Here is a 22,403-nt window from a genome sequence, read left to right on the forward strand (position 1 = left end):
CTAGCGTGTGCACCATCGTCCAACGGCAATAGGCACCCATCCAGCTGGGTTTCAGCCAGATAGGTAGCCTTGTAAGATGGTGGCCAGTGTTTACTTAACATTAGATACTCAAGATTCAGTACCGCCGGACGTCAGCACTGTTTCTGGACGTTTCCTATTGGTTTCGGAGGACTATGGGTTTGTCAACGGTTGTGCTCTCCTGTTGGTTGGCTTGTTTTTTTCGATTAGGGTTATTTCGACGGTCCACAAAAACCCTCCGCATTACCAAACTAACTGTGTCCACATCCCTTGGTTCGCATTCATTCAAATAACTAACACGCCCACTAGCAAACATACAAACACACAAACAATCATGTCCCATCTATTCGCGGCACTCAAGGGATTCACACCTAAGGATAGGAGCAGTGTAATGAAAGGTCAGTTCTTCTTTGATAACAGTGTGCTCACGTCGCTTTCGTGATAGGTTCTTCGACCGTAAGTGCAGCAGTAGTTGAACTTTCAGGCGAGGAACTCACACTTGTCTCTGCTGACGAACCCTTACTGCTTCGTCCTTCGCCAACGCTGCGGTACTGACTTTCATCACTACCACCCGCCGGCAATGTTTCGTTCGTCGTTTCTTCGCTCATCGTTACATCATCCAAACCACCATCACCATCATCGTAGTCCTTGGTGAACTGATCGAAGAATGCTTCCAGATCAAGATCCATTCCACTGTCGGGTTCTTCCTTTTTCACTACCTTCGGTTTCGATTCTACCGGTTGCAGCTTGGTCGTGACATTTTGTGGTGCTTCAGCTGCTTCATTTGCGTTATCTTCCGCAAACAGATCGGCTATGCTTGATCGCTGAGGATCGGGGTTGAGTTGCTCGCTCAGCTTCATATCCGCACCATATATCGGTCGGAATCCACCCTGCAGCTCGGGTTGGAAGCTGTTCGGATCGTATGTGGTGGTGGTGGTGGATGCGGTAACTGGTGCTGGGCGATCCGCACCGTCCTCACCTGTGCCCGTTGAGGTAGTGTCACCAATGTCGGAACGATCGATCGTATTTGGACTGATGTGCTGACGGATAGGTTCGGGTTTGTTCACCGTTTGCTGCTGCTGCTGAAGCTTTAGTGCTTGAGGAGACGAGGTCACTACGGCCCATCCTTCGTACGGATTGGTTACCTTAACCGGGTCAAGACTCATGCTCGCTTGGAACGGTGCCTGGAAGCTCTGTTCGTAGCGTCTGGATGGATTACCAAACTCGTCCACATCGTCAATCTTCAGATAGGACACTTCGGTCTGCGTTTCACCATACGGCGAATAGTAGTAATTGCTTGCTGCCGATCCGTAGCCTCCTACCGGTTTGCTGTACCTCATGTTATTCGATCCCAGCGGGCTGGATTCAGTCGGAGTGTATGCGATCGCAATCGGAGTACTGTCCGTCTGGAAGCGCTGCAATTTACTCGAAATCAGATCCTGATCCTGATCCCGAACATTCGTTGGTTCCTCACCAAGATTATACTCGGAGTCCGCTTCCGATAGGTCTTGTGCCGGTTGTCCAGCCGATTGTTCCTGATCCAGCTGCTGAGCTAGTGCGAACGGGTCCGGTTTCTCCAGATTGTAAGGGAAATTATGTTTGCCGTTGTGATTTGGTTTCTTGTGTTTGGCCGTTAGGATCGGTTCCTGCTCAAAGTGTGATGCGATCGAAAAGGGTGTGTTCTGATACTCGGTACCAGGACTGATCGGTTTCGATGGATGCTGTTCGCCACGGTGTCCAACCACAATTGGGTCGCCATTCGGCTTGTTGTCCAATCTTACTGGGGTACTCTTAACCGGATAAACGACGTAAACCGGACGATCCTTGTTACCGATATCTTGCTGTTGACTTTGCACCGATCCAGTCACCACAACGCTGCTCTCGTCACCGAGCGAATCTTGTGCGGCTGGAGAATTGATGGACGATGCCTGTTTCTTCGATTGTAGCATCTGAAGCGTCACAACGGGTTCGAGCTTGGGTCGCTGCTGTTGATCGTCCTTAAGTATGTTGCGCAGAATCTGTGGCGGATTGCGATGAAATTCGCTGTCCTCTAGTGGTTCGTTGGGTTTCTCCGAAGAGGTAACTGCAGGTGGTATGATGTTAGTCGTTGGAGTTCCGGCTGGCTGTGGTGGTAGTGGTGGTGGCTGCAGACGTGGCGGTTGAATGTTGTAAACACGATCCTTGATCATTGCTGGCGGTGGTGGTGGCGGTAGACGGTAGTAGCGACGATTCTCTAGCTCTGCCGATGCTGGATGCATTTGTGGACGGCTCGGAGCGGGACTAAGGCGTGTCATGAGGCGAGTAGGGAGTGGCGTTCGTCGAACTGCTGTCGTCGGTGGTAAACTGTTGGGAACGTTATACCCGGCAGGTTTACGAAGTGGTGGACCCGTCTTTACAAGCATCCCTGAAGGAGGAACACGGTACGTTCCGGGTTCCTTCATGTACGGCGGATGTCCCTGCGAGATCTTCGCGTTCGGTCGGAACTGGGGTAAAATGTTCGGTAGGGTAAGTGTTGGCCGGGGTGGACGATCGCTTGGATACGTTGAGGGACGTCGCTGAATTTCACTGTATCTGAACGGAGGTCCTTGAGCGGGCACAGGTGGTCGAGGTCGTTGTTTAATCAGATCTGGTCTCTCCGGACCGGATGGAGGCGTTAGTTGTTCGGGCAAGTCAGCTGGATAGTTTGGATTCGGGGCGATTGATAGTTCATTACGGTTGAGTGTGTCGGTCTGTGGTGCAGGCGAGTCAAAAACGATACGATTCGAGACCTCATGCAGCGTGCTTGCGATGTCTTGGTTAGGGGGAAACACAACCATCTGATCGTTGCGTACCGGAGCTGAATGACCGTTCGGTGGCAATACTTCCGACTTGTGTGTTCCGCTGATAATGGGAGCGTTATCGTATTTGTCGTCCGATTCGCTAGGGAAGCGGACACTCGTTGTCTTGATGATATCTTGTGGTTTCACTTGTACTTGAACCGATGCACCAACGCTGCTTTGATCGTGTGGCTCATCTAGCACTTGACCCATCTGATACGAGGGACGACCAGCGCTCAGGGCGGCAGCGCTGGCGGAATCTTGCGATACAGAGCCTACAAAATGACCAGCACCATCTGGACGGCCAGATGATCCAATGCTGCTGCCAACGGACTGTTGCGATCCCAGGACGAATGTAGCCGAGTTCTGGTTGGGGCTAATGACGACATTGTTCATGCTTGGAACTGCTCCATACTTCACAACGTTCAGCTGCGGTTGCTGTACTTCGTACTTCACGTACGAACCACCCATAACATCCATCGCTGGGGGTTGAGGGCGATGTCCATTTGACTGGTGCACTTGATACTGATTGTATTGCTGTTGTTGTTGTTGTTGCTGGTGCTGTTGTTGCTGATGCTGATGTTGTGTTTGCACCAACGCTGGTCTACTCGGTGGAGCTTGAGCTTGCGGATGTACCTCATATCGCACGTACTGATCGGACAGATCGATCGACTGCTCGATCCGTGGACCGCTGGATCCAATCGTGACCGATCCCGCCGATCCATCGTTCAACAGCACAATTGCAGGAGGAGTCGTTGGCAGATCGGGTTCCTGTTCCGCTTCTGCCACCTCCTCGACACGATTGTTTTCGGCTTGCTGCGCCTCGATGCGCTTTTTCTGCTCGAGTGTGCTAAAGATATCCGATAGCGACATGACAGCAGGATTTTTGGGCAGGTCGATCTTGGTGTTTGAGTTGCTGGCTGACGTTTCCCGATCCGGCACCATTCCTTCCTGCTGCGATGGCATCGGTCGGAAGGGTGCTGGTCTTGAGCCTTCGTACTTGAGCGCTGGCATAGTGAATTTAATCTTGGGTTGTTCCACCGCATCATCTACGAAGCGAACCGGATTGGCGGGAGCTGTAGAGGCGGACACGAAGACGGTGCTTTGTGTCGTGGTCGGAGTCTGGTAGGTCGTGGGCCAATGGGGTCGTACGGAGGGTGAGTAGTAGGTAGAGGATCGCATCGGCGTGGATGGAGTGCGTTCGGTCGTGGTAGTCGTCGGTCCAGGGAGTGCAAGTGTGGACGGAAGGAAGAACTTCTTACGCGTCTGTTCGGATGTTTCAAGGTACTTGTTCTTGATCGTGCTTTTGTAGGGATAGCGTGTGAACAGTTGCTTTTGTGAGTTTACCGTCGTTCGTGGTGCTTCTGTCGTGGTCGTAGTCGGGGCTGGTGTGGTTGTAGTAGTCGTTGTCGTTGTTGTCGTAGTCGTAGTCGGAGTCGTAATCGGACGTCCCGATGTAGCAGGGAAGGTATAGTACGCGTTTGAGCTAGCCGATCCAGCTCCCGGTCGATTGTAGTTGCCTACGGTGTAATGCGGTCTATTGTAGAAATATTTTGTCGAAGTCGCTGGAGCCGGTGTCGTAGTGGTGCTGGTGGTTGGTGCAGCAGTTGCCGAAGTGGCAGCTACAATGTGTGTATTAACATGGTCACGATGGTTCGAACCCTTGTTGATGCCCTGATATTTGAGGTTCGCGTACGAGCTCGATATCGACACAAAGTTCTCCGGGGAGTACATCTTGGGCAGATTGAGAAAGTCGTGAAAGTTGGGCGTCGACTGGTGTATGATCACATCCTTCTTGTCGCTCACGTAACTATCCTTGATCGGTTCGTACGGTTTACTGTCACCGAGATCGATCTGGTTGCCCGTCTTCTTGTGCATGAAATCGATTGCACCGGTGGAAGGGTCCCGATCGACCAAGAACGGTTTACCATCGTTGAACACGTCCGACGGTAGAAGGACGGACCCGGGCAGCAGTTCCTCGTCCACGTTCGATTCTTCCGCGATCAGATCCTCAAAGTCATCGTCGAAGGTGTATGCGGTGGCGAAAGCGAAGTGTGTGGTAAGTAGCAACAGTACCGTACCCAGTGTCACTCCCAGTGGGAGCATTTGGGTTCGCTTTCCCATCCTTCAGGTTGGCAGACTGGAAAAGTGGAGAATGAAGTAAAAAGTGGTATCGATTAATTGAAGAATTTTTGTTTGTATGACGCTAGAAATTCAACCTTTCAATGGATATCCAAATCAAATTGAGTCGGGCTAATCATATAGTTGCGAAGTCATTTTCTTTCTTCGGCATTCCAATCACACATTTTCTCTAACGGAAGTATAGCCGAACGAATCGATTGAGGGGAGCAAAAAAACCTAACATTTAAAGTTTTCACTCATCAAAACTAACGCTAGCTCTAGCATATCGAATCAGCAAATCTCGGAAAAAGTATGTAGCCACCGAACCCCGCCACCACTTTCGTTCCGTCAACTGGGCGCATTTTCACGGCTTTCCTCTTCTGATGCTACAATTCGATCTCATCAGCAGCAGCAAATCAGACAAATTTACATCCAATCAGCAGCCACAACGAGTAGCATTACGTTATACGATTTCACTTTCTATCAGCCAGTAGGATAGGAAATTAGCAAAAACCGCACCAAAAAAAAAAAAACGCCTAAAAATTCCCCAAATATTTCCACCACTTCCGTCATCGGCTCCGTGGTTAGTGAAGAATCGAAAGCGAAAATCAAATCCATAAGCTGCACAGCGAATCGATCTCGCTTGTCTCGCTGGTAGCACCGGAACGATCGGATGGATCAATATCGAAATCTTGCCCGTCTCACGATCACAATCCGATCATAATGTGGAAACCTTAATCAAAGACGTTTGGCTTTTCTCCACCCAACTTCGCTAGCCAAGGTGGAAAAGGAAACGGTGACCCGAACGGTGCCCTGTACGCGTGACGATGCTTCCGGCGTGCTTGCGTTCCGTTGAACCCGGAGACCGGATTTCTCTTCCAGCGCGCCTAGCTATTATTTTATTTAATTTTCTGGTTTGAATTTTTCCAAACTTTTGTATTGTTGTATGTTCAACCCAACGCACGCTAGTACAAATTAGCTACACGACGACGAGCTTTAGGCGGGAGGCAGAGATAAAAAGTGAGCGAAGACTCCCGCGCGAAACTGAAGCTTTTGTCTTTGAGCCTTGGCTCTGTTTTTGCCATGTCAGTCTCCCACACTGCTGTGGCCCAGCGCCTGAGGATTGTATTGTTTCTCAGTTGCCACTTGATTTGATTGCTTTTTACTTTATTATGCCCTAAGGAACCAAAGGAAATCCTGGTTTTTTTATGTGAACTCCTTCAGCGCTGGCTACCCAACATTCCTGTCTGGTTTCGATCGATTGAATGTGTGGATAAAAATTGACAGAAAAAGGTTAAACATTTCCCGTTAGGAGGCTTCATGTCAACCCCAATGTCGACCATACGACCTGCTAACCGAAATTCAACGGCATCGAGTCTGGCATATTAATCGTCGACGAATCCGATCCGATCCGGACAGGTGACCGAATTTTGTGTACGTTGATCGACAGCTTTCCCGCGCAGCTGCGTTATGCAACGGTGCATAAGAACAGTCACTTGACACAGGTGATGCTTAACTATTCTATGCTCGTAGTACCATATTGAGGCGCTGTGTTTGCTCCACACTACGGAAAGGAATTCTGAACATTATAAAAATGTAAATTAGCACCTTGGAACGCCCTCTCTCTCTCTACGCATGATGATTTCTTTGGTGTCCACCCTCGGCAATCTATCCAATCATTTGGAGAATGTTACCTATTTTGGTGGATGTTCGCTGGAGCTCGAATGCTTTCGGAAATTCAAGTTGCGCGACTTGGGGACGCATACCTTTGGTAGCGGTAAATTTGAAATCGATATTTCTACTTGTGCTCGATTGTGCTTTTGTCAATTTCTCCTACTCAATATATTTGCCTACGAACGTCAGACAGACAGCATGACGTACACACCCGCACCCTACGCAATGTTGAGAAATTGACCTCTTTTTTCTAAGTTGGTGGTTAGCGCAGTTTTTAGAAAAGTAATGAATATTCTCTCTCTCTCTCTCTCTCTCTCTCTCTCTCTCTCTCTATCTCAGTTTCCTTAACCCTCTAGATGGTTACTTATGGAGGATACTTACTTAGCCTGGTTTAAGGCAGGAAATTGTAATAAAAATTGTCTTCCGTGAGCTCTGCCGTGAGTGAAAGCTCTTACACGCCCTCCCCCCAAAAAAATCGCTACCCACGCCAACGATTTGTTCGACGATCGAGAACGACCGCAGTAGTAGATGTCGTGTACTTCGATTCACTTTCCATTTGCTTCTTTCGAACGAACGCGACTCGAAAGTGGGGTGCAAATTAAAATGGCCTGATTTGTTGTGGCCGAAACCGAACCGAGAATGGTCATTTGTCGCACCACATAAAGGTAGTGAATTGGACATTAATTATCATTATAAGCACTGTCTGTGTTTTGTGGGGATAGCGAATAAATGCAAAGACTGGGATCGTTTTCTAATTCGGTGAGTTTTCTATCAATTCAGTTTCCTGTTTTAGTTGCTTGCTGGTTGAATACATCACAATACTATTGAGACAGTTGTGGAGCTAACTTTCATCCCGGATAACATGGTCAACCAATTCAATCGGCACGTTATTCGTAAAATGGGAAATTTCTAAAGGAAATCAAGCTGTCAGCACGTTTTTCGGTTCCTCTCAAAGAAGCGCGCTAATTATAAAATCAAATTAGCGTATTAAGCCTCCAGAAATAAAACCCGGAAACCTCGGCTATCTGTTTCTTCACAAGAATATCTCGTATGAATGAGATTTCCTCTGCGCTTGAAAAAAAATCCCCTTTCGGATGGAGATCCGATGCGTGCATTGAAGCTGTGCCCCGTTCGATCGCATCCGATTCCCATTTCACATTCCAATGCCCTACGACTGGCGTGTCGCTGAGTTGTTTGTTTGTTGCTTCCGTCTCGATTTCATCGGTCACTTCCTCGGAAAAGTCTTCACTTCCATCACCAGTCTGCCGACCATCAACTAGGTCAAAACTGAACCTAATGCCGACACGCCAGTCCTCCCATCTGGCAAACTTACTCGTTCATTCGCCGAACGAGAAGGGCCCCCAATTTGCCGGGAGGGGCGATCTTTAATGCTCGTTTTCTTCACCGGTTTCCGCCGGGCTTGAACGTGAATGCTTAGGGTCGCTATCGCGCCGACGAGATGATTAGAAGACAAGGCGCACACCGGAGAGAAAGAACCTGCTGTAAGCGTGTATCGGCTGGGTGCTTGTGGATCGAGTTTTGCGGATGCGCAGAATCGAAAGTTGACTGACCATCATCGTCGTTCCGTGTTGGCATCCGAGGCCCGATTGGACAGGTGGAAACGTGCAGTGCGGTCGGGGATCGTGATCATGACGATGATGATGATGATCAGTTGTCAACATCCGCCGTGGCATCGCGTTCCATCGCTCGAACCGGATCGGTTGTGACCAGCATCGGAGTCGACTTTCGATTCGATTCGGGCTTTGTGGGCCCCGGTACGCAATCACGCTTTCCCGACAGTGGAGAAGCTGCGTGAAAGCGCGAAATGGGTCAAGGTGAGCCTTGGCTCAGGTTTCTTGAATCGGTCAAGCGCTTCAAACTTGAACATCATATACCAACTGGTGGAGCAATCGTGACGGACGAGAGTGAGATGCGTGCACGACGATACACAGATGCGTGTGTGGTTGATCCGATGCGATCGTGCTGGTGCTAGGGCTACGCACAAAGCATTGATTAGTGGACAATGGCTGTAAGCAGATGAAATCAAGTTTACAATTCAATCCGCTTTTAAAGTATTTCTTATGAACGGATTTTGTTCAGAGAAGTTGTATTAAGGAAATATTTAGGGTTCCATATGAGACCAATGCCTAAACCTAGCAAAAAACAAGGCCAGGAAATAAAGTTTAGAACCCCATAAAAATGCATGTTCTCTTTTATATGTGGAAGTCATTGGGAGTTAGAAGTAAATGTTTTTGTGAATAAAAAATATTCTTCTTTTTCTGTGGTTTTCCAATCTCGGGAGTTCTTGATCTGGCATTTGTGAATTCCTTAGCACAGTTTTACCCATAGCCGGTTGGTCAGATCAGTGTACGAGGAGAAGTTCCGGCCGAGAGTTGAATAGTCAGTCCTTTAAACGAGGGAAAGGTCTTGCCCTGTGAAGATGGACGCCATTCTTTCTCTGCCATTACACGGAAGGAGCGGACATCACATCTCATTTAGATCGTTTTCCTGTAGTAAGGACTGACTAACCTGCTATCAATAAGTCTAGTCAAGAAAAACAAGAAACCCGCAAAAAAAGGCTTAAACCTTTTCAATTTTGACCAACAGTCTAAAATTTCTTTCCTTAACATGACTATGCATCGGAGTCGATGCATTGCCTAGATTGCCATTTGTGGAGCCCATGTTTTTATCTCTTTTTATCGCGTTTGCATTCATTCATCGCATAATCATTTAACTCAAAGGTATTTCCTTTCCTTGACAGTCAAAGTGTTGAAAGTCTCGATAAATTCCAAGATTCTCTTTTACTTTTACATCTTAAACAAAATGCAAACGAAAACAAAGCGAAAATGGGAGTGTTAAAGTGCTGAAATGCAGTAATAACTTGTCTTAACCACTCAGCTGGAACCTGTTTCGAATATGAATTCCACCTACGTGTTCTTATTGTTGTTGAGAAAAGCTCAAATTTCAAAAGGAGAAATTTAATATTTTCTGTTCGCCAGAAAAAGAAAAAAAAATCCTGTCTTTTATTTAATAACAAGGGGTCGACCAAAAAAAATTTTCCAAAAAAGTATTACTTAAACATGTGTCAGAACTAAGTACTAGTCTTGACTAAACTGAGTCAGACTGAACAAGATTATTGTATTAAGAATAGCTTCAAAAAAACGGTCTGCAGTATTAGCCAAAAGGGACTGAAATGGCCTCATTATTTTCAATTAGAAGGAACAATGGCATTCCTGTATTTTTTCTGACACGCTCACTATGTACACAGTTTCACCTCATAACACATTTCTTCCCACCACGGATATAAGCATCACGCTTATGATTCTTCTCCCTCTTAAGAACCGGTTCTTGTTCTACCAACCACCGTACGAAAAAAAAAAATCTTCTGAAACATCGAACCGAATTAAAACCAAAGAGAAAGTTGTTTGTTTGCTTCATCTTTTCCTTCTCCTTGAGCTGGCCTAATTGTTGGCTGTGGCCGAAAGAACTCACCCCAGCCAGTCGTTCTGTTCACTGCTCGCACCCAACCCAACACCATCTCCAGCTAAGAACGTTTTCACTTTTAACCTCTTCTCACGTTCGAGGTCGTTCCTCTCGGCCGTTAGGCTTTTGCATGATATGCTACAGCATGATTAGTACGGTGGCCAAATGGCTACACCCATTGCAACCCAGCCAAGAAAAAACATCACCCTCGCATCCGGCCCCATCTTCAGCCGGGGGGTAGCGGGTTTTCTTCTCGGTGAAAGTTTCGTTCGAGCACACGGAGCTGGGAATCGCTTTCAAGTACTCGGTTAGGGTCTTGAGTGCGTGAGTGGAAGCAATTTCCGCATTCGTTTGTAAGCCGCCTGCTTCGTCTTCAAGCGAGGGAAGGCCTTTTCTTATCCGAACCATCGGAGGTGTTTCTTTCGTTCGTTTGTTCGGCTTTTTGATCGTTCACTCCACACACACACACACACACATTTTCATCTCGTTACCTTTTTGGTGGAATTGTGGAGCACGGTGCAGGTTCGTGGGGTGTGCTTGGTGTGTTGTGCTTTCATGCTACAGTTCCATCTTCGTTCGACCATCCAATCGTACATCTCGGACGAGGCTTTTGTGTGTTTTTGGATGGTTCAATGACACATGAAGGAACGTTTAAGCAGTTTGTGCTTTCCTGCTGAGTAGCAGGAAAAGCTCACTTCGAATGGAAATTGTGGCTATTTTGTTGGATTCGAGTGCCATCATTAACGAATAGAAAAAAAGGCAGAATAAAATCGCCATAAATGTGAACTCTTTACGACAAGACCTTACAAAAACCAAATCTTAAACTTATCTTAATTATGTTTAATATCTGTTTTACAGCTAAATCCTAACCTATACGATCGCAAATTGATTGAGCATTAAATGCTATTGTGTACAATCACATTCGTGGAAGAAAATCGGACGGAAATGAAACGACGTGCTGCAAAATAAACATCCTATAAGAATAGCGTGATCGATCGCTTTACGAGTAGAAGAAAACGAATCGAAACCGGTTAGCGATACTTTCTTCTTCCGCCAACAGGCAACAATTCCTGCTGCAGCAGACAAACTGCACTTGGTGCATCACGTACATGGTGTGCGACAACAGTGTGCGGTACAGTTCATGCCACAGTACTGCACATTCCTGCTACACAGCCCTCACCGAGGGAGAGATTCCGTTTCGTTTTCTATTGCGGAATGTTCCCGAGAAGTCTCTCGCTGGGAATAGCCAACGGTCCTATTTCTAGCGTCGTTGATAGGTTTGCGAAACCTATCAACGACTTGCCAAACGGCCAACAGAAGTTGAATGAAAACGAAAGACTTGAATGATGCGCGTCTAAGCGACGAACCCGGAACCAGGCTTACAACCATCACGCTCGATATGGTATCGCACAGGCGCGTATGTTGGTGAGAATAGTTTTGGAAAAATAGTTTCGCTTGTGATTTGTTGCTCCAGAAAAGAAGGTTAAAGATTATGGAAAAACATAGAAGGAGAGCAAAAGCGAGATAAACTAAGCTGCGATCAAATAATAAACACCGTTGCAGTGTTAGTCTGTAGTTGCAGTAAAGACTCCGAAATCAGCAAAACGATCGCTTCAAGACGTTTTATTTGCCCCTTCGTTTGCAATGCTTAGTTGGTGGCAAACGCAAAACTAGTTCATAATTTCACGTTCCATGCTTGGCTCCCCGTAGTGGATACCCATCCTGAAGCGGTGTAGTGCTGTGATAGTTATTATTTCCACCTTGGCAATGCGTTTCGAATTGTGCGGATTTTTGCACGGTAGTTTAATAAAGCAAACAGAACGCTTGGATGATCTGTTTGCACCACCAACATGCACCCACCGCACGGCAGCTAACATTAAACAAGCTTGAAAGATTCACTTCAAAGTGTAACGAATTCTTGCACCCCAAGCACAGAAGCGTCTGCCGACGGGGCGTTCGATCGTAATCCCTTGGTGGTGTTTAGGTTTCGTTCTTGTGAGCTGATGGCTGACTGTTGGCAAACTGGGTCAGCTGATCGGTTCCGGGTGCTCGCGTACTTTGTGCATGACGGATGATTCTTCCTTTTACGGTGTGGTACGATGATGAGCTGGTGTGGATCTGCCTTCGGCTTCGAATGCTTAACAATTAGGGCTACAGTTAGGTTGCGTTTAAATGAAAAGATTTCCAACCGCTTTACTGGACGGGAGTAAGCAAGCGAATGGATCCCAAAAAAACACCGTTAATTAATTAATAATGCAAAACAAAACCGCAACACCACACTTTGCATTGATCGGTCCAGGAAGTTTGGACATGATGATACAGTTTTAGGGTATACTTCCCTTTGTAGTTCATTCATATTCATGAAAGCCTGCACATCCTTGTGTTCGCTTCCCACAAAAGGCGGTAGGTGCACGTTTACTGCTAAAATATGTGTCAAATTATTTCGTATAGAGATTGTACATCTCAACCCCATCATTTTCTCACAGTTTAGCTTTAGTAGTTCAACCCCATTCTCTTATTTGCAAGCGACCAAAAACATGGCACGGTAATGAAGAAATGATTCTGCTCTACAGCCTTATCAAACAATCGGACGCCTTGTTAAGGGTGGAAAATTGCATCACGCTGCAGAAACTGTACCAACTGCACTGTGCATTAATGCAATTATTTTCCCACTCGAAAAATGGTCCCATTTTCTTCGGACTATGGGCACTCTCTGTGCGAGTCCGTGTGTGCATGTTGTGTGTGTGTGTGTGTGTGTGTGTGTGTGTGTGCAAAGCTTTTGAGCTGTCCGTTCGTGATGCCGAACGACGCCTCAACAAGTGTTTATGTTGATGCCAAACGATAAGGATGGGGAAGAAAAGCAACACATACAGCAGTAATACTGCACACCACTAGCTAACCGGTCAAGTACCGTTCGCTGGACGATTCGCTTGTAACCCTGCAAACAAAACTGGCGTGAGACTTACGGACGACTGAGCCCACGGTACGGTTTCGGAGCAACAATAAACGGTGTTCTCGAAGTCAACGGCGCTATCCGTACTGATTTGGACTGGCATACAAGAAATAAAAAACAGCCCCTTGTGCGAATTTCACCATCATCAAAACGCCAGTTGAAGACCACTTTTGCGAAACGATGATGGAAATCCTTCCCGTGCGAGCAAAACACCATTCGCCTTGAGAATTGCAAAAACAGGGGATCGTCATCATGCGCTGCGTACAATAAACCCTTGCCGGAAGATCGCATAGCGGAACCGACAGTGTGCATGGATCGACCATGATGATGGGTGAAAATGTGACAAACGAGCCCGAAAAAAGAGTCCTCTGCCAGTGATACTTTCAGGCCGCCGAGCCGGGTACGGTTTGTGAGCTACCAAAATTCCAAAGGTAAGCTACCGGAACGGACCCTCGGTTTTGGCGTAAACATTCGGTAGTTAATGCGAAATAATGCTGTGAAAGCGAAAATGCGTCACAGGCGGGCGACACGATGGTGTGGTGAGATTGTCACAATGCATGAAATTGATTCTTGCAAATGCTTAAAGCGAGACATTATTGTTTGGGCAAGATTGAGCTTTTGTCAACGATGATGGTGATGCAGTAGATTTGAATCTTTTGTCACGGTAAATTGAGATTTGATTGTCTAATTGAAGGTAGCTATAGCTCTTGAAGGTCTTTTATTATTTGGGGGCTTAATGGAGACATTTGATAACAATTGGCGTTCGACGAGCATTTAGTGTTGTAATTGTGTGTTGGTCATTCTTTAGCTCAACTGATTTCGTTATCCTCGGTGTATAACCCACTTTAAAGAAGGTTAGAAGGTGTATAAAATTTTTTATTTTTTGAACTCGATTTACCTGTGACTAGATGATTAGTAATTGATCATTTCCCTCATGATCGTTTGATCATCCAAATTCACTTTAATTAAAATCAATAGGGTTAGGGCGGTCATCCGTTGTTGCCAGAATTGTCGATCCTTGTTTGTTGTTTTATTAGCTTCAAAAACTTGAGAACACCTCTTGACAGGTCGCCTATCATTTCTGGCTTTCCTTACTTGATCATGCTCTCGTTAAGCCTGAGTAACGTAAAAGCTAAAACACTATTACTAGGCAACAGCAGTGAAATAGATTTCAATGCCGAATGCTTATCTAAACCCTACACTTATTAGAGTAATTATTGGCTTTCTCTTAGTTATGAATCTTTCATCGCGAGAAGCTAAGAAATTAAAGATATTTAAGTATTGTTTGCCGTTGTTGTACTATTGATTAGCACAAATTATTCGTTACAAAATTGTTAGAAAACACGGTAGGCGCCACAACAACACCACACAGTTGACACTTGACAAAAACACTAATCGACTGCAACTAGTGGGAACAAACCCCCCCCCCCCCCCCCCCTCCAAACGGTGTACGTGCGCACTTTCATCATTCGAAACAATCGTCCATTGGGAAAGGCGCACAAAACACTATGGTCACATCGCTTAACAGCCGGTGAAAACAGTGTGACAAACTTGTTGAGCATTTCTCTCCATTCGGCCAACGCCAGTGGTGATGATTATTTCATTTTGCCTTAACATAAAGAAAGTAAGCTTAACCTTATGCACGTTCAACTGTCAGGAAGGTCATCGTGTTTACCGTCGACCATCGTTCACGACACTTTGAACAGCACTCGTCTCGATAACTCTATTTTCTGTATGAAGTGTGTGTGTGTGTGTTTTTTTCTGTGTGGTTAATGGCACAGTCACCAGTGTTGGCAATTAAAATGTAAGTTTCATGATTCGTTGCAACAAACAACAACAGTGGAATTGAAAGTACGTAAATTATACCCAGCTGATCTCCGGGATGATTCCTCCCCGAAGGTGGAAAGCGCAACACACAGCAGCGCAGATCGTGGCAGGAGATGAGAGTAGCTGCAGATTTCCGTTTACTTTCTGCGCATGTTTAAGATCGTTCCGCTATGATGTCGTTTGCGGTGCATAATAATGGCATAATTAAAGCGCTTTTTTTTCGGCTGTTCTGTAGCAGGAAGCGGATTAATGAGTGGTAAGCTCTTAAGCTTTTGAACAGCTTTATAACCACAATCATGACAATCGAGCTAGTAAAAACGGCATGAAAATGATCCACTTCCTAGGCGAAACAGCGAAATGAAGCATGTTTGAGATGAGATTATTGTGTGCGACATGATGACAATCGCCTCGGCGAATGGTTGAATTAGTTTTGCAGCTTTATTATTGGACTTTCAATGAGAATATGAGGTTTTATGTTTATCTAACTAGAAACTATTGTAAATTATGTTTCAAATGAGTCGAAGAAGAGCTGTCAAAGATTGAAATATGAATCAACTTTAGCCAAATTGAGTAATGTTTGTCATTTAACTAATTTGATAGTTTAAAGCTTCGTTTGCTTTTTCACTATATTAACTAAATGACTTCGAATAATACGCTTGTGAACAAACGCCTATTTTACAACATTTCATCCCAAACATCAGCTAATGTTAAAAATCATGTCTCTCCGTCGAATCGATCTATTTATTGTTCGGTTTCTCTGTCAAACCAAATTCATTTCTCCAAATACCGATTTCCTTTTATTGCTCGGAAGATAAATAACAGCGAATCGCCCTAACCAGAGCCGGGGATGATTGATGGTGTCCACCGCCCGGAAGCGACAGTGGCGACCCAAATCTCACACCCTGGGGAAGCTTTAGTTATCCCCACCGGTGGGGCGGGCGCACTGTGTCGCGTGCGTGGGAAAAAAGCGATCATTCCGAGAAGCGATCGGATCGGTGTCGTCTATTGTTTGGCAAAATCAGTCATGCCATTAATCAATCAACCGAGTCCGGCCCAGGTCCACGCGATAGTTTCGCGCACGATTCCCACTGTTACGGGTTGATAGTGAGAGCTTTTTTTCACACCCCATCAGCGGGTATGATCGTGCGCGGCTTGCTGCTGGTCAAGGTGTTTGCCAATTAGATGTGGCCAATTCAAAATCTATCCGCCGAGTGGGTGGGTTGGAGAGCGAGAAAACACGCCAAAGTGGACAGCTTTCATTTTCACTTTTAATAATCCGACGCATCTTGATGCATGGCAATGGCATCCGTGCTGACGCGGCGAAACTAATTGCACTTCTGAAACCAAGCTCCTGACTGAAGCGACCATACAAATACTTTCAACTTCCTGCTGTCCAAACTAATCCGAAAATGGTCAGCTTGTATCCCGTAACCGAGCCAGGAGGGGTTTTTTGAAAGAATAATCCTTCCCGGCAAGGATGGATCGTTTAATTTTTCACTCACATTCCTCATATATTCAACTTTCTAATACCAACCATTCGAAAGCACGCGACTGTACGGCGATCACACGCAAAAGGAAGATTTTACTTCCCTGAAGGCTGATTGATGTGGTTGGATCGTTTTATCGGTTTAGCATTTTTTGTTTTGCTCTCTCTCTTTCTCTCTCGCTCCCTCTGTGTTATTGTTTTTGGAAGATGGGAAACTGGCCAACATGATGCTGATGATGGTGATGATGACCCGGACCGACGTCGCGTTTACTATGCGGAAGGTTGACGAACCTGGCACATACCGAGCCTGGCCGATTTCGCTTTATTCATAAGCCATAGGCAACCGCGTGCCATTTCATTGATTATTCATTTCGCATTAACGGTATTAACGGCAGCACAGGCCACTTAGGCGCTAACAATCAATTCGCATCGGTGTGCGTCCGTTGCTCGGCGGTGACATCGATGCGCCGTCAGGACGGGCAAATTAATTGCTTTCGGAAAGGAAAGTGGCGATGTGTCAAAAGTGTGCGCATACGCCACTCCAATATGGATTGCAATGTAATGAGAGAGATGGGTTAATATTAGGACAGAAAAAAAGTATCTTTGGATTGTTTTACTAGACGAGAGACAGTAATAACAATTTTTCTGGCACGGTTTTACTCAGTTGGTACTCGGTTGTAATAGAAGCAGTAGTATGAAGTATATTGTCTTATAAAAGTATGTCCAGATGTCCTTAAAAACTTTGATGATGATGATCTAGCTTCGTTTCCCTACTTAGGTTCAAGAGGATCGAAGTTGTTTTAAAGTTAGATTGAGGATTAAACAAATAAGACTATGAACATTCACACAAAGGAATGCCCAAGGGTAATCCAATCGACGTATCAGTTCGTCACACTGAATATCAACCGATTCCTGTTAGCTTCTTTAGTATTGGTAGCATTTAGAGATTAATAGAAACGAGATGTTAACATTCCTAACGCATGGATGTTGAGAAGAATTAAATAGATTTAAAATACGTCCGATGTTTGTGAATCTATGTTTTTTTTCCGTCACGACACTCAACCATAAAAATATTTTTTTTACGAACCATGTGTCCTAGCAGTCATGTCGGTTGCATGCACATAGAAGATTACCTTATTATGGATTGATCATTTGGACTAGCTACGACGAAGAATTTGAGTAGAAGATTTGTTCGTACTATAAGTTGTATCCTTTGATCAACAGTAAGATATGTCCTGATGACTTAAATACTCCTTAAGTCTTACATTTGCTTTCTTCCTAATGGAAACGTCTCACGAGTGTCACACAGATTCCAAAGTACTATGTGAGTCTTCAAATGCAGCAGAAACCGCTGAGGAAAATCGAAGCTTTATCGAAGCTTACTGGGCTGTTCTCTGCATACTATTGTAGACTAGATGGACCTTGTGATCCTAAACCTCGTCATTTATATCTAAGATAAAGTTGTCAATACAAAAATGTAAAAAAAGTCTAAATTCTGAAGCTTCTGTTTCAAAAATTATATGAGAAGAAAATGTATCAGGTACCATCGACAACTGTTCCACACTTGCTTCTTCTTTTTTGCCTTAACCGGGACTACCTCCGAGTCCTGGTGGGTGATCTTGCAAGGTGATCATGGGGAACGGAAATATAAAAATTTTCTTGTTTAAGACAAGATTTTTTCTTGTTAAAATTGAAATATTTTATTTTTACACAATTTAATCTAACAATATTATTGCTTCTTCTAGCAAACAATTTTCCATCCCATTATTTATCACCGCTAATGGCTACTTTCAATCAGAGCAAACAAGTCTAGGCAGAAATCTTTTCCCCCGGAGCCATCAATTGACCATCTTTCTCTCGAACTGAAGTTGTGATTCCGCATTGCCAAAACTAACAGTTGCCGCAATTTTTCCATCCATCTTTGGCTATCATTCTTTCGCTGAAAAAGCTACAACCCAGCCTCCATGCAATTACTGTTGAAAAGTACTAATTGAGCTTTTCCCGCCTTCACACTCATCACTCTCACCGATATGAACGCAAGGTGAACAAAAAACCAGCAAACCCAACAAAAAAAAAATCAATTAGATTGCGCCGACCTTCACCTTCCTGTTCTGGTGAAAAGCCCACACCGAGATGAAAGCAACCGGTGGGACAAGTGTATCGGAACCGGCATCTGTCTGTCGTCTCTGCCGTCTCTGTCGTGGAGCAAAGTGGTGTTGCATGAGAAGCAGAAGAAAAAACACGATCACTGCCAACGGAAAGGGAAACTGTTCCCAGGGAATTCTCCCGGAATATGAAGCTGTAAGATCGTGTCTTACTGGAAGGAAGTTTGCTAGAGCGAGATGAAGATCCCCGACCCTAGCCAAGACAATGGTGAACAACTGATTAAAATAAATGAAAGTTTTCCCTTGGGCTCCGGTGACAACGGGCAACATCTTTCGGGATGATGGTGCTCCGACGATGGTGCAATGCAAGTCACACGAGTCGCCGGTTTTTCCGCATGCCCGTCCCTTGGAAGCGCTTCATTTTTTGGCCAACAGAGCCGGATGAAAACAAAAGGTTAGGCACGTTCGTTTGCGGTGGTTTGCGTTTTGTGTTGGGCGTGGAAAAATGCATCTTTTGTTTCAACCCACGCCGCGGCGAAAAGGTCTTCCGAAGCTGAAGCTGAGAAAACTGACTCAACTGAAGGCTCAGGAGTTTCCCGTTCGAAACGCGACTGGGACGGCGGATGGCGGACACCCGGGCGAAAGTTTGACAGTTGGCCCTCGTCCCGGGCGTGAAAGTGGTACTTTTACGAGTGTATGGGTGTGTGGTGTGTAGGCCTCTACAATCTCCTCTCCCTTCTCAACCCCCCCTCGGTTGTCCGGAAGCGTCAAACCGATCATCTGGTCGTTTATGGTTTTCGAAATTCGAAACGGATTTGCAAAGCCGTGTTGTTGTGGATTGGAATGCAAAATTGATTATTCATCTCACTGCCCCGGGAAGGTGCGCGTGTCCAAAAATGTTCATTTCTGGGTCCTACGGTCACGAGGGAGAACTGAAGAACTGAGAGGGCGTCCACTAGAGGCGGAAGCGAAAGTGACAATTGGTGGTTTATTTTATTTTGTGCAGATGCGGAATGCTTGCGGCATTTGTCGCCTGGGTTGGGCATACGCTTCCACGGTACGTTACTTGAACGTGGGCAGACCAGCAAACCGACTAGGAAGCGGAATGTCTGAGGAAGAAATGAATGTGTGCGCACCAGCCGGTTGAGGTTGAGGTGAAATTTGGGTTAATGGTGCTGATTCATTTTCAACACACCTTGCCCGATTGTTTTCTTTCGTGCGCTCCTATACACAAGCTGTCTGTTTTCTGTGACTCACTCGATACACCAAATAATTCGTATGATCTTGTTGATTGATTCCTTACATTCCTTTGCCTTAGACATCCATCGATCGAGGATCAAAACAAATCGTAAGTAATAGCCAAACTGACCACGAACCTTACCACAAAGTCTCATATGTACATCATCATCAATTGTGTTTTTTCCCGTTGTGAAATTCCTATGCAACACAAATGCCATCCCGAAGGGTCCATTCACATTTCGAAAGTAAATCTTTCATTCCATATCGCAACCATTTACTTCCGTGGTTTAAGGACCGGTTAAACAGATGTCATTACTCATTGCTCTTAAGCGGCTCACAAGCAGGCAGGCCGCAAATCTTGTAGCTCCGATGTACCTTCGATGATGTCATTTATTTTTGTCTCCCGTATCATTGTTCTTCCGGTGAAAGTCACTAAACTATAGTGGATTGGTCTTTTTTGTTTTCTTATTTGCCTCTCGTGTACACTTTCTTTTGCATTGCAAGATCAGTGACGCACGGAGATTTTAAAAATATGCCGTCCGAACTATTTCCGGATATTGGTCCGATCCGGGTCGGAATAAGTGATAGTTTGTGGGGAGTTGTTTTCTTTTTATTTAATTTATAAAAATAACTCGTATATCGGATGCGTACAGGGTACGTTTTTGGAGAAAAAAATCTTTTTTCTAATGTTTCTTAACACTCGAGAAGGGTCAAGATTTTGGTCGTTTTTAATTTGTTTCTTTGGTACTAACATTTTGAGAGCTTTTTGTCTATGAGTACTGATGAAAGCGACGCCGGGTCGTGGTTCAAATGACCATCGTGACCTGGTAGGTCGTTAAGACAAGAAGAAGAATACAACTTTAAAATATATTTTCATTCCATTTCTGGCTTCCTTGATTTGATTTTTGTTTCTTAGCATGATAGTCAATTCTACATTAGGAGGGATGGGCTTACACCATATGAAAAACCGATATTTCTTAGATTGTGCAACCGATTCATCAGTAAGATGTTCTAAATGAGTTCAATAATTGTTAGAACAAGTTCAGTTTGGAAAAAAGTTAGAGGCGTTAGGATCTGATTTGTTAGAGGCGTTTGTCGTTTGAAAAAAATATGTAAAATAAGTTTTAGATCACAAATTCATAACTTGAATAAATACTTTTTTTTTCAATGTTCATGACAAATTGTACAAAAATCTTTTTTATGTATAAAGCATAGAGTTGGCTTGAGCATAATACTGATTATAAAAAAATCTTCTTTCTTGTCAGATTTATCACTTATATTATTGAAAATATGTTCAACTAACTGATGATAATATTAAACAGGAGTTTTTGCAGTATAAAATCGTTTTTTATGTAAACAATTATTTACGGAAATCAATAATTAAAAATGAAATGTTATTTTTGTGTTCTAAAGATCAATAGATGAATCTGCTTCAAGGTATAAACTAAAATTCTTATCACATATAAATGATATCCTCTCTGCTTTTGAATGTTTGTTATGTTCATCATCAATATCTGGAGTAATTTAAAAATTTTATCGTCGTTCAAAATAAATAAAATAATTTCCAGTTCAAGTAAATACTAACAAAGGAAAAAATTTAATGTCTCTAAACAATCTTTTCATTGTCGAATATAGCTGTGCCTTTTACTAAGCAATAAAAACTGTTAACAGACGTGTGGTAGATGTGTTATGATAATCTTTAATGAAATGCTTTCGGGTACCAACCATTTTTCAAAAGCAAATTTCCCTTCTTATCATTCCCAATTTGTCCCACATAACCCACACACACACACGTGCTACCTTTTCCATCACACACGTTGATACTATATCCTCTTGCTTCCAAAATAACTCCCTCGATTTAGACTAACAAATAAGGTTCATAATCACACATCAAAATGTACCGTTCCCGGTAGATACCGGCAGTTTGTGTAAAGACTGCCACTGCCGCCGCTATTCATCATGCTACAAGATACGGCATTAATCACTCGGTGGTGGAAGATGTGTGTATGAGTGACTTTCCATCGGTATCCAGCTTTCTGGAACCACGAAACCATCCCCCCAAAGGTGCACATTACGTCTGCGTTTGCAATAGCTACCGCCCAGTAACGCAAACCTCCACTGCCTCTAGCCTTTTAATGCGTCATAATTAAATCTACCCACGATCACATCGTGTTTGGTCAAAAAATGTTCCGATCGGGAGCAGGGAATGGATGTGCGGGATATGCAGATTATGCGGAGAGTTTCATTATCAAAATATATCGCGTACACAGGTGCGATAAGCACCAGGCATACCGACGAAGGTGCCTGTGCCAAACCCGTTTCGACGATCGGCTAGTGCCGAGTGGTGTGACCCACATTTGGCGCGACCACCCCTAACCAGCCAGCCTGCCTGATTTCTGCACATCGATCGGACCGTGACGCATATCCGTTACAAAAACATATCCGTGTCCGGCTTACGCTTGGCTTGGCAAACCGTCAACGGGTTGCATGGTGGAAATTCGTACACCTGATCTACGATCATGTCGATGACTCACAACGCGGGAAAACAGCCCCAAATGCAGATCCGCTGGGGTAGTTCCAATTTATGTAATCGGCATCCTGCGGAACCATTGGCAAGAGTTTCGCGCTGTTCAGCATGACGCGCGTTCCAGGATATCGAAATGGCACCGGCCATCCACGTG

The 22,403-nt window shown here is 44.8% G+C and overlaps 5 protein-coding genes across 5 annotated transcripts in view; 2 read left to right on the forward strand and 3 right to left on the reverse strand.

Annotated features, from left to right (window-relative positions):
• The window catches only part of LOC126556771 (uncharacterized), a 364,167-nt gene that overhangs the window by 199,804 nt on the left and 141,960 nt on the right, over positions 1–22,403 (forward strand). The gene's annotated exons all lie outside the window — the stretch shown is intronic.
• The window catches only part of LOC126557752 (lysyl oxidase homolog 2B-like), a 249,133-nt gene that overhangs the window by 94,775 nt on the left and 131,955 nt on the right, over positions 1–22,403 (forward strand). The window lies entirely within an intron of this gene.
• LOC126558142 (uncharacterized) overlaps positions 1–22,403 on the reverse strand; it is a 459,948-nt gene that overhangs the window by 59,070 nt on the left and 378,475 nt on the right. The gene's annotated exons all lie outside the window — the stretch shown is intronic.
• Positions 1–22,403, reverse strand: part of LOC126558359 (lachesin-like) — a 346,936-nt gene that overhangs the window by 18,853 nt on the left and 305,680 nt on the right. The gene's annotated exons all lie outside the window — the stretch shown is intronic.
• On the reverse strand, positions 444–4,958 carry LOC126556695 (uncharacterized). The gene has a single exon (XM_050212132.1). It carries the CDS (start codon positions 4,956–4,958, stop codon positions 444–446), a length of 4,515 nt encoding a protein of 1,504 aa, XP_050068089.1.

This window comes from Anopheles maculipalpis, chromosome 2RL (assembly GCF_943734695.1).
Source record: "Anopheles maculipalpis chromosome 2RL, idAnoMacuDA_375_x, whole genome shotgun sequence".
In the NCBI taxonomy this organism is placed as follows: domain Eukaryota; kingdom Metazoa; phylum Arthropoda; class Insecta; order Diptera; family Culicidae; genus Anopheles; species Anopheles maculipalpis.